Source organism: Notamacropus eugenii, chromosome 5, assembly GCF_028372415.1.
Source record: "Notamacropus eugenii isolate mMacEug1 chromosome 5, mMacEug1.pri_v2, whole genome shotgun sequence".
Taxonomy (NCBI): domain Eukaryota; kingdom Metazoa; phylum Chordata; class Mammalia; order Diprotodontia; family Macropodidae; genus Notamacropus; species Notamacropus eugenii.
Genome location: NC_092876.1, coordinates 256,961,862 through 256,973,936, shown reverse-complemented (window position 1 = coordinate 256,973,936; position 12,075 = coordinate 256,961,862). Strand labels below are relative to the sequence as shown.

Below are 12,075 nucleotides of genomic sequence, written 5' to 3'. Positions count from 1 at the left end.
ATGGGTTTCTGGCAGGCCAATAATTCTTAGATTTTCTCTCCTGGATCTATTTTCCAGGTCAGTTGTTTTTCCAATTAAATATTTTAGATTTTCTTCTATCTTTTCATTCTTTAGATTTTGTTTGACTGATTCTTGTTGCCTCATTGAGTCATTAGTTTCTACTTGCCCAATTCTAATCTTGATCGTATTGTTTTCTTCAGTTAGCTTTCGCATCTCCTTTTCCATCTGGCCAATTTTTCCCTTTAAGGAGCTATTTTCTCCATTTAATTTTTGTACTTCTTTTTCCATTCGACCAATTTTCCCAGTTAGGTTTTGGGTTTCCTTTTCCATCTGATCAATTTTCCCTATTAGGTTTTGAGTTTCCTTTTCCGTTTGATTAACTCTTCCTTTTAGGGAATTATTCTCTCCAGTTAATTTTTGAACTTCCTTTTCCATTTCTTCAATTTTCTTTTTCAGATTGATGTTCTCATCAGTGAATTCTTTTTTTATAGTTTTAAAATCATTGGCCAGTTTTTCTTTTATATCCTTCTTCAGACGTTCCAGGTAATCTAGTTGTGCCTGCGAGAAATTCATAGTCCCATCTGAGGTTTCAGATGGAAGTACAGTCTCAGCTCTGACCTCTTTGGTGTTTGTGTTTTGGTCCTTATCCCCATAGAAAGATTCTATGGTTTTTTCACTTTTCGTCTGCTTTTTCCGATTCATGATGTTGGCTGAGTGTTGTAGCTTTTGGTTCTTTCAGTCAGAAGATACAGATCTTTTAAGTTGAGTTGATGTTTGTCTAGGCTAAAAGCAGGCTTTTTTGTTGTTGTTGTTGTTGTTGTTGTTGTTGTTGTTGTTGTTGTTGTTGTTGTTGTTGTTGTTTCCCCGATCAACCCTGGGGTTAGCTTGATAGGTGTGTGGGAGGTGTGGTCTGGTCTCAGGCTATCTCCTCAGCTGGCCTGAGGCAAAGGCAAGGTCCGGGGATGGTGATCCCAGCTTCCCTATTGTCTTCCCTTTCCCCTGGAGGGCTGGGGCACGCCTAGAGGCTAATGCGTGTTCCTGCCCCTCCTGGGGCTCGTCTCCCGGGCTGAGGCTTGCTTGGGTCTCAGTGCGAATTTTCTCTGCCCTGGGTCGTCTGTCCCTCCAGATAGCCTCCACCACGGTGGGAAGAATCCCCCTTTGCCACTTTTCCAGCCTGTGGTGTTATGAGACCACCCGCCCCCTTCTGCTGTTCCCACTGATCCAGGATTAATCTGGGGAAGAATTTTATGGTTCCCTCACGGTCATCGGGGGGGAGGGGAGAGCACTTACTGATCACTCCGGCATCCCAGCTCCTGGATGTTCAAGTAGTGACCCACTGAAGTCCCGACTTTAGGCTGAAGATTTCAAAGGCTGTTGCGCTGATATCGTTGGCTCGGCCTGGCTTATCTCCTGCTCCGCTGGTCTCGCCCGCCACACTCGGGCCCCTCGGGTCGCCTCCGCCCTGCCGCGCCGACCGCGCTGCGCTGTGCGCCGGGGTCTTACCCCCGCGGAACAGATCCCTCCCGTGGACCTTCCAGTCCAACCTGGGCTCCGAATCTGTCAAAGTCCGTCTCCCACTGGATTCTACACCTCCAAAGTCTGGTCAGACTCTCCCCCCAGAGATATCCAAAGGAGTTTTTCCAGGAGCTTAGGTGAGTCGTTGCTTTCACTCCGCCATCTTCTGCATATTGTTTTCCTTAATGGATTGTAAGCTACTTGAAGACAGGTACAGTTTCATTTTTGTCTTTTTATCCCTAGCACATAAGGATCTTTTGTATCCTTAGCCTAACATGTAGGAGACGCTTTATAAATGCTTGTTGATTGATATGTAGGTCCCAGTTCCTTAACTTGCCCATACTCCTGCCCTCTTATTATCTGCAAAGTCCAGCAGGTTCCCTGTGAGCAAACAAGTGGTAGCAATGAATTTTCTTTGTGAGGGTCCTTTGACATTCCTTGGATCTAAATAGATTTTCATCTTCTTGGTATGGGGTGACTCTCTACCATTCTCTTATTTTGTGCTTTTCCAGGGACACCAAGGTTTCATAAGAGAATTCTATTTCCCAGCTGGAATCCTGGAGAGGGAACTTAAGGATTACTGTACTTCTGTGGTCCCTGTTCTCTGTGCTCTTCTGGGCTGAAGCAATGAAGTCTTAACTCTCTCAACAGATTCTTAGTAGAATACAGATTGGTCATAGATCTCAAGATCTTTCCCATCCTCTGAAACTCCAAAGCACAGGGCAGTGGCTCCACTGTGACTCTTACCCAAACATCAGCATGTATAAAGTAAAGCTGTAGAATCATTACCAGGGACCTTATAGGCATGTAACAAAAATGTACCATCCTAATTGGCCTCGGGCTTATTTCTTGGACTTCATGAACTCCAAAATGTTTAGTAGAGTGCAATTAAACCATTCCAAATATAAGTCTCCTTGACAGTGTTATGGCATAGTTCCATATTTCTTAATTTTTGCTAAATCAAATACTTCCCTGAGTTACTTAACTCTTAAAACTTCAACCTTAATCAGAATGATTCCTGACTTTGAAGCTTTATGCCAAGAATGCTTGCCCCATAACATGTTGGCCACTATGGATGCCTTCTGGTTGCTGGTTGTAAAGAACTGTATATAACAGTTCAAATCATTCACCACAACTAGAATGTTGCTCATTCCCTTTCAGAGACAAGTCTGTACACAAACTCCAAAGGTTCACTAATTTTTGTTCCTTAGATCAGTGGTCTCCAAACTTTTTTGATTGTCTCATCAGTAAAAAAAATTTTTAGCTTGTATATGTATTTTTATAAATTATATCTTTATATAGATCTATGTAGGTATACATTTGCTTATTATGGACATTATAAACATACATAAAATAGAAATTTTACAAGAGTGAGAAAAAATGAAGTGAACATTACTTTTAAAATATTTATTAAAACTACAGAATAGCAGCAAAGCACTTATCCTTAGGAAGTATTTTCCTCTCCAAGGCCAGCCTAACTGCCTAGGTCCGTGCAAGACCCTTCTTACTCTGTAGCTCTGTGAAGCATGCCCTAATTGGTACAGTTTTTCCTCTTTTGTGGGTAATGTCCTGGAATGATCACCATTGATGCAATGCAAGGAAACAGGTTCTCCCAGTCTTTATTGTGACCCTGCCTCTCTGAGGCTCTGGCCAGTGCAGTCTTGTAGTCTTGAAGGAGTGAAGCTAGTTCATCAAACCCTCCATCCCCTAAACTTAAAGTATCCCTGCCTTTGGGTTAGCAGGACTGCTGCTTCCTCTTGCAGCTTGGGATCCCCAGGAGTTGATGTGGTGTGAGGATCCCTGGCTAGATCACAAGCCAAAGGTTATCTGGAGTTCCCATGGATAAATAGCATAGCCCTGGTTTTGCTGGAGGAAGGAGAACAGTAAAGGCAGCTAGCAGCTGCAAACATGATAAACAGTTTATTTACAAATAGTTCTATTATTTTTCATTTTTTTTCAGTTAATGTCTATTTTGTCTACTTTCCACCTACCTTTGGGGAAAAAAAATCCTTGTAACAGCTGCGTACAGTCAAATAAAACAAATTCCCATATCCAAAAATTATGCCTTCTGTACCTTGACTCTATCACTTCTATGTCAGGAGGTGGATAGCACGCTTTATCATCAGTCCTGGGATCATGCTTAGCCATTGAGTTGATCAGAGCTCTCAAGTGTTTCAAAGTCATTTGTCTTTACAATTTGTTATTATATTATAAATTATTCTCCTGGTTCCTCTCACTTTACTTTGCATTAGTTCATGCAAGTCATTCTAGATTTCTCTGGAATTTTGATTTTCATCATTTCCTTTGGTGGACATATTTTTTTTCATTCATTCCCCAATTGATGAGTACCCCTTAGTTTCCAATTTTTTACCACCAAGAAAAGAGCTGCTATCAATATTTTTGTGTATATAGGTCCTTTTTCTCTTTCTTTGATCTTTTTCGGGTATAGACAGTATTGCTGGGCCAGAGAGTATTCAAATTTTGTAACTTTGGGGACATAGTTCCAAATTGCTTTCCAGAGCGGCTGGAGCATTTCACAGTTCCACCATCAGTGCCTTAATATGCCTATTTTCTCCTGAGTCCTTCCAATATAGCATTTTTTCTTTTTGTTAACCTGATCAGTCTGATGGTTAGGAGGTAGAATGTCAGAATTACTTTAATTTGCTTTTCTCTATTAGTGATTTGGAATATTTTTTTATATAGATAGTGCTAGCTTGGATTTTTTCCTCTTGAAACTATTTGTTCATAGCCTTTTACAACTTATCAGTTAGAAAATGGTTATTATATTTTTGAATAATTTCATTGTATATCTTGGAAATGAAATCCTTAGATAAAGTTGTCACAAAGATTTCCCCAGTTATCTATTTCCTCTCCAATTTTAGGGGCATTTGTTTGAATAAAAAAAAAAATATGTAATCAAAATGATCCTTTTTGTCTTTTGTGATCCTCTTTATCCTTGGTTCACAAGTTGTTCCCCTTTCCGTAGATCTAGAAAGTAATTTCTACCTTACTCCTCTAATTTGTTTATGATATTATTTTTTATATCTAAGTCATGTATCCCTTTGGAATTTGTCTTGGTACATTACTGTGAGATGTTGGTCTATTTTTAGTTCACATATTTTCTTCAGGCTCCCTAGTGGATTTTCCTACTTCCTACCTAGGGTACTTGTACCCACTTTAGTGATCACTGCTCTAGATACACTGTCTTTTTGATCTTGTAAAACCTGTTTTCCACCAGATCCAGACTTTTCTCTTGCCCATGATCATAAGATCTTATGTTTAGCTAGAGGTAATAAATAGCAGAGCTAAGATTTGGATGTAGGTACTATAACATCAAATTCCACCACATTTTCCACTGTACAGAAATGAGGACTTTCTTAGCTATGAGTTACCAAGCTTTGATTAACAATAATTACCTTCTTTCACCTTAGAAGATCTCTTACAGCCAAGAGTTTACTGGTAAATGCTTAATAATAGGATCTACAAGGGGATTGGAGAGAACATGAGCATGACACCCTAATAAATTTAATCTGCATTATTGATACTCAATTCCAATTCTCAAATCCAGACAATAAAACAAATCAATCCCTGATTCGTAGTGGTTGCCATTTGCAAAGTGTAAATTCTCACATTGAAAATTTAACAGTTGGCTTTCATGACTGGTCAAGCTGGCTCCAGTATTCCCCTTCTTTGTAGTCCATTACTTCATTATAATTTCACCTTTTGCCACTCCTTCAACAATAGTTTCCCTTTAGCTTAATTCCTTAACCATTGCCTCCCTTCTCCCTGGCCAGTATCACAACTTAGAAACCTCATCCTTGTTCAGACTGGATAATCAAGATTAGCTTCAGGGCTATGTATTTTTCTCTACCAATTCAAGTGGCATACCCTTTAAAAAAAAAAAAAAAGTTTCAGTTTCTTTGACATGGTTTCCTTGGCTTGAAGCCTTAAAACAACGCTTACTTCTTTTGTGTCAAAGATTAACTTCACCCTCAGTTTGTAACTCATGGTCCCTAATGCATTATACTTTTGGGCTATAGCACCTATCCAAAGTTAACTTTCGTATACTGAAGGGATAGTTGGTAAAAGCAGCTCCAGTTTTTGGATGGGGCCATCTGACTTAATGCTTGTCAAAATACTGATCAACAAACTTTCCGTTCATGCTAAAAACAAGCTCCATACATATAGTATTGAAACTTTTCAGGGTCAAGAATAGTTTGTAAATAGTATACTGTCCTCCCTTCCGCCCTACAATAAACTTCTGGTACCATAAGACTAAGCCTTAGGCCATTTATGCTGTCACCAGTGTGTAACACAAACACCAAGAAAAGCTGTGTGAGGTAGCTAATCAGATTCTTGAAGGCCTTATTGTATTTCTCATCCTCCTAGTTTACTTAAAGCTCCAAGAGATCCATCCTATGGAGGGAAATATAGTTAGTCTTACACAACATGACTATTATGGAAGTCATTTGCAAAACTACACAGATTTGGCCTATATTGAATTGCTTGCCTTCCAAAGGGGATGGGTGGGCAGGGAGGGATGAAGAGAAGTTGGAACTCAAAGTTTTAGGAACAACTGTCGAGTATTGTTCTTGCTACTAGGAAATAAGAAATACAGGTAAAGGGGTATAGAAAGTTATCTGGCCCTACAGGACATAAAGAGAAGATGGGGACAAGGGAAGGGAGGGATGATAGAAGACAGGGCAGATTGGTGATAGGGGCAATTAGAATGCTCGGTGTTTTGGGATGGGGGGAGGGGACAAATGGGGAGAAAATTTGGAACCCAAAATTTTGTGAAAATGAATCTTAAAAGTTAAATAAATTAATTTAAAAACAAACAAACAAAAAAAAACCACAAGAGATCCATCCTAGGGAACTTCTTTAGGATGCCATTTGCTGTTTCTGAATTTTCTGTCCTGCTTAAGATTCCTTCCAACAATACATTTATAGTTGAGGTCGCTGATGAACTCTCTACTAATGGCATCATTTTTCATAAACTCCAACAGTAGCCTTGGAATCCTAGAAGTACTGTCATTTCATGATAATTTTTGGATGTCGCCAGATAAGGGGTGTTGCTATCTTTTGTGTTGAATGGAGGCTTGGAGACATGGCATTTGTAAGATGACAGCTTTAAACTAGCAGTCTCCACCCAGGCTCATAGCTTGAATAATTTAATATACTTCTAATATCTTTCCCCCTCCCCAGATTAAAATATTGTCAATACCTCTAAATAGTTTGTGCTACTTTGTGAAAAGGGAAAAGGACCCAGGAATTTCTTGACTCTAGCACAGTTGAATCTCTCTTGTCACTGCCACACGGTGTCCTTTGAGTCTAGGTAGAATGAATTCAGAAATGGTTGGGGCAGGGAATAATTTTTAGGGGCCAGGCCCCACCAGTGTTTCCTCACATGAGCTCTGTGGCCTTAAACCTCAGGAAGACGAATAATATCTGTCTTACACTTATAACAATACTAAGAGTCTCATTTGGGTGTATCCTTTTGATAGCTACGCAGTAACATAATTTTACAGTGCTCTCTAGGTACTTGCCATGGTGTTGGTGCTTTCTTAATATGGCCACTGCTAGTGCAGAAAGCCTTTGTTCAAGGAGAGTGGGGTGAAGGCATTGGGTTTTGCTGAGTCCATGAACTGCCTTAACCCCAAATCACTCTGGTCCCAGACCAAGCCATACTTGGTCACTGCTTGGGCCCTGATTTGCTCAGAATGAATGTAAGTTACAATTGTTTCTGTTTTGGCCAGAAACTCTGAGAGTCTTCACCTCACAGATCTATTTTTTTTTTTAAAGAGGCCATTCTTTCCCTAATTTTTTTATTAAACCTTAATCACTGAATGGGTGCTTCCTCAGTCAGACTGAGACCTGTTAAAGCCCTTAGCTTGAAAAGGCCAGCATCCCACACTGAATTTTGGGCCATCTTCAGTTGTCCTGATCTATATCTGGCCACTGGACCCAGATGGTTCCAGAGGAGAAAGTGAGGCTGGTGACTGTACAACCCTCCCTCACTTAAATCCAATTCACTTGCGTGTCCTGGCATGACCTCCCTGATGTCATGGTTCTTTTCAAGAATGAAGGGCAAATAGCTGCAGCAGCATCAAATGTAACACTTTTGTCAGCGGTTCCTTCCTAGCATAAATAAATCAGGGACACCTTAGGGACCTTTCTGTTCCAGCACCAAAGTAGGTAGATTGGGAACTATGCTGTTTGTTATTACCCTACTAGCTTCCCTTAAAACACAAGTCTTCTAAGCATAAAACTTTTATTTACATTGTGCAAGACACAGAGGTGACTCATATCCAAGCTCAGAAAATCAAGAGACTACCACTAAACTACAGACCATTTCCTTCTAAAGATCCAATCCCTCCCTTTCCCCCCAGAACCTACATGCTCTCTGGGACTTATACTTCTAGGGCCTGAACATGGAAGGTGATTGGGGTTATTCCTCCAAATCAGTGCTCTCTGTACTTTGTAATTCTTTTATAAGAAAGTCTTCCCTGGGCACTGTTCCCAGTAGCACTCCCATGTCACTATCACTACTTCTGTTCTCAGTAACATCTATAAATCTATTTAATCTTACTATATCTCCCTTATCAATTTATAGTCCCACTCTCCACAGTGACTCTTCCAAACATTTTCATCCCTCCCCTCACCCTCAACCTTGCCTCATTTTTTTTTTAAATGAAGCCATTTCCCATGAGTTCCCCTTCTCTCTTACTCCTCATCTGTCATTCTGATGCCTTCTGTCACTGTCTCCTTCTCATCCATCTGTATGGCCAAGGCAATATTCATAGTACTAATGGCGATTATGAATATACTAGCATAGTTCTGAGTCGCAAAATGTAACAGACTCTCCATGTAGAAGACAGAAAAAAAACATTTATTCAGACACCAGAAAGCCAAATCCCAACACCAGAAAACTAAATCCATCATAGCAACAAAGAAGTCAATACACATTATCACTGTAGGGGACAGCACCATTTCCAAAACTGTCCCACCCCTGCCAGGGCCTTCCCACAAACAAACACCCACAATGTTTGCTTGTCTGTCTGTGTCTTCCCTCTCGTTCTACTCTTAACTGCTCTCACTCACTTCCTCCCAGTTCTGTTCCACCCTTCCTGTTCTACCTGTTCAGCAAGCTCCTCCCACCACATGTGACTTAGGCTTCTTTGTGATTTAAGTAGTTCACATGGGCCTATTAATGGATGGGACAGATCTTCAAATTGAGCAAAAATTCATTAACAATATACCATCTCACATAATCAAGTGGCCTTATTTCTTACCAAAACTAACCTTTCTAGCAGTTCAAGCAATCCCATTCTATCCTGTCTCCTCCAACAAGTTTCTCTCTCTGTCATCCCCATTCTTGCACTTATTTTCAATCTCTCCCTATCTACTGGCTCATTCTCTACTGCCTTCCTTTCCTATTATCAACCTGTCATCTCTTCTAACCTTAGTAGTTAAACTTGAAAAAGTCATCCACAATAGATGCCTCCACTTTCTCTCCCCTCACTCTCTTCTTAATCCTTTACAATTCAGCTTCCTACCTTATCATTTCACTGAAACTGCTCTCCAAAGTTATTAATGACCTTTTAGTTGCCAAATCCAATGACCTTTTCTCAGTCTTTATCCATCTTGACCCTTCTGCATCCTTTGACACTGTCAATCACTCTTTCTTTCTTGATACTTTTCTCTCTAGGTTTTAAGGACATCACTCTCTCCTCCTACCCATCCCACCAGTTTTGGTGCCTTCCCTCTGCTGTTTCCTGTTTCTCCTGTACATAGCTTGTTTTGCATATGTTTATTTGCATGTTGTCTTCCCCATTATATTGAAAGCTCCTTGAGGGTAGGATCTGTCTTGCCTCTTTTTGTACCTTCTCCCCCAATCCTCAGCTTAATGCAGTGCCCATCACATACCAGCTACTTAATAATTGTCATTGGTTATTACTGCCCTCAGTCCTGCTTTACTGTTCCCTGCTGTTAAGCTCTTTGGCAGATGGTGCTGGTTACTTCAACTCTATGGAAGAGCCTTTAATAGGCTACAGACCAGTTTCACTAAAGGAGTGCCTTCTCAGAATGCCTCTGGATTCAAAGACCCAGTACTCTTTTGTTTTACACTTGATTCCTAATCCCCTTCCCCCTCCTTTCACACAGTCTCTTCATGTTGCTATGGGAGTACCTCTTCTTGGATTGCTCATATAGGATTTTGTTTTGCTCAGCCCCTTGTCTATTCTGACATCCATTTTATAGGCATTATGCCTCCTGCTCATATCAGCACTTCTCACAGCTTTGAGGGGTTGTCGTTTATTTTTATTTCATCTTCCCCTGGAGTAGCTGGGTCAAACTGTATAAATTATCTAGGGTACTTCTCCAAGGTCCCCAAAACGATCATTCACTAAAGATTCCTGAACACTGTTCCCATGCAGATAGTTGTCACTTAGGAAGAGGTGAAATCCCTCACTAAACAAATATAGTGTGATACTTGAAGTTTGGGGGGTTTTTTTATGCTAAGCATTTCATAAAGAAGTAAATGCTTGACAAGCCCTATTTATAAAATTACTACTATACAATCCTAAATCCTATTTGTGTTGCTTGTCCCCCTCGAATAGCAAGATTCTATTTATGTGGTATTTTAAAAAAGAAGTTCCTGCTAGTTTTTATGAGCTTCCCTGTAATTTAAAATTGAAGGAGAATGTAAATAGCTTTCAAGCCTCTCATTATTGTATTAGATTTCTGAGTCTTGTGCCTTTGCTGTGCATAAAATTCACATCTTAATACATGTTTCTCCGTTTGGTTCATTTCCAGGCATATTTATAGATTCAATATGCTGACACTGAATAAGACATTGGGGGTTCTTTGTAGATTACCCAAATGGCAACTACGTGGATTTTTCAGAAGTTTTACTTTTCATACTGGGAAACAGTTTCTTCATAAACTGGTATTAGGAATTGAAACCAGTTGTGATGATACAGCAGCTGCTGTGGTGGATGAAACTGGCAAAATCCTAGGAGAAGCAATACACTCCCAAACTGAAGTTCATTTAAAGTAAGTAGCCATTATTATGATTGCTTTACTGTCAAAAAAATAAAATTAATCCTTTTGTATTTGCTGTATGGTAAGAAATAGCATTCATTTGTGTCACACTTTGTAATTAAACACTTTTGCCAATATTGATAGGCTTATTTGATCTTCCCAGTAATCCTGGAAAGTAGTGACAAGGAAGATGAGATATAGAGAACTGAGAGGACTTGCCTAGTCAAGGTCACATGGTTAAAGTAGACTTAGGATGCAAAATCAGGCCTCTGACCCATGTCTAGTACTCTTCAAAACTGTTTCTCTTAATACCAGGCATATATAATGACCCAGCTGGACGCAAAGAATAGATGAGAACCCTTCTTTGAGAACTCTTTCTCCACCTTTTTAAATTGTCATCATTTTTTCAAGAGCCTACTTAGATCCTACCTTCCTCCTTAAAACCTTTCTTGTCAAGCCCACCCTGATTTCCCCATTCTCTGAGATCTTATATCACTTATACTGCCTTGTACTGTTACAGAGTTAATCAACAGAAAGCAAAAGGAATTTATTAAATGAAATTATGAATGAAGAAGTTCACAACCTATTGTGATTGGTTCTTCCAATGTTAGTAAGGTTTCTTATTTGTGAGCTTAGTAGTACTGACAAACCTACTTCCTGGACTCCTTCAAGAGAAGGGACATGCCTTCATTTCTAAAATACATAGAGAACTGAGTCAAATGTACAAGAACACAAGTCATTCCCCAATTGATAAATGGTCAAAGGATATGAACAGGTAGTTTTCAGAGGAAGAAATCAAAGCTATCTATAGACATATGAAAAAATGCTCTGTCACTATTGATTAGAGAGATGCAAATCAAAACAGTTCTGATATACCACATCACACCTATCAGATTGGCTAACATGACATAACAGGATGATGATAAATCTTGGAGAAGATGTGGGAGAGTTGGAACATTGATTCATTGTTGGTGGAGCTGTGAGCTGTGAGCTCTGGAGAGCAATTTGGAAGTATGCCCAAAGGGCTACAAAAATGTGCATATCCTTTCACCTAGCAATACCACTTCTAGGACTGTAACCCAAGAGGTCATAAAAATGGGAAAGGGTCCCACATACACAAAAACATTTATAGCAGCACTCTTTGTGGTAGCCAAAACCAGGAAATCAAGGGGATGCCCATCAATTGGGGAATGGCTGAATAAATTGTGGTATATGAATGTAATGGAATACTAATGTGCTGAAAGAAATGAGGAACAGGAAGAATTCAGAGAGGCCTGGAAAGACTTATATGAACTGATGCTGAGTGAAAGGAGCAGAACCAGGAGAACTTTATACACAGCATCAACCACAATGTTTGAGGATTTTTTCTGGTAGACTTCGTATTTCATTGCAATGCAAGGACTTAAAAAATTCCCATTGGTCTCTTAAGGCAAAATGCATTCCACATCTAGAGAAAGAACTATGGAGTTCAATTGCAGAATGTAGTAGATCTTTTTCTTTTGTATTACACTTTGTTTT

The 12,075-nt window shown here is 39.8% G+C and overlaps 1 protein-coding gene across 9 annotated transcripts in view; it reads left to right on the top strand.

Annotated features, from left to right (window-relative positions):
* Positions 1-12,075, top strand: part of LOC140505993 (ORM1-like protein 1) — a 52,934-nt gene that overhangs the window by 22,001 nt on the left and 18,858 nt on the right. For 7 of the 9 annotated variants that reach the window (XR_011967727.1, XM_072612651.1, XM_072612658.1 and 4 more), the window contains one exon: positions 10,330-10,569. Coding sequence is in view for 6 of the 9 variants with exons in the window: in XM_072612651.1 (XP_072468752.1) it covers positions 10,330-10,569 (240 nt within the window). In the remaining 3 variants the exon portion in view is untranslated. Of the gene's footprint in view, positions 1-1,354; positions 1,653-10,329; positions 10,570-12,075 lie in introns of all 9 variants that reach the window. The other 2 variants (XM_072612655.1, XM_072612654.1) reach the window with 1 other exon arrangement.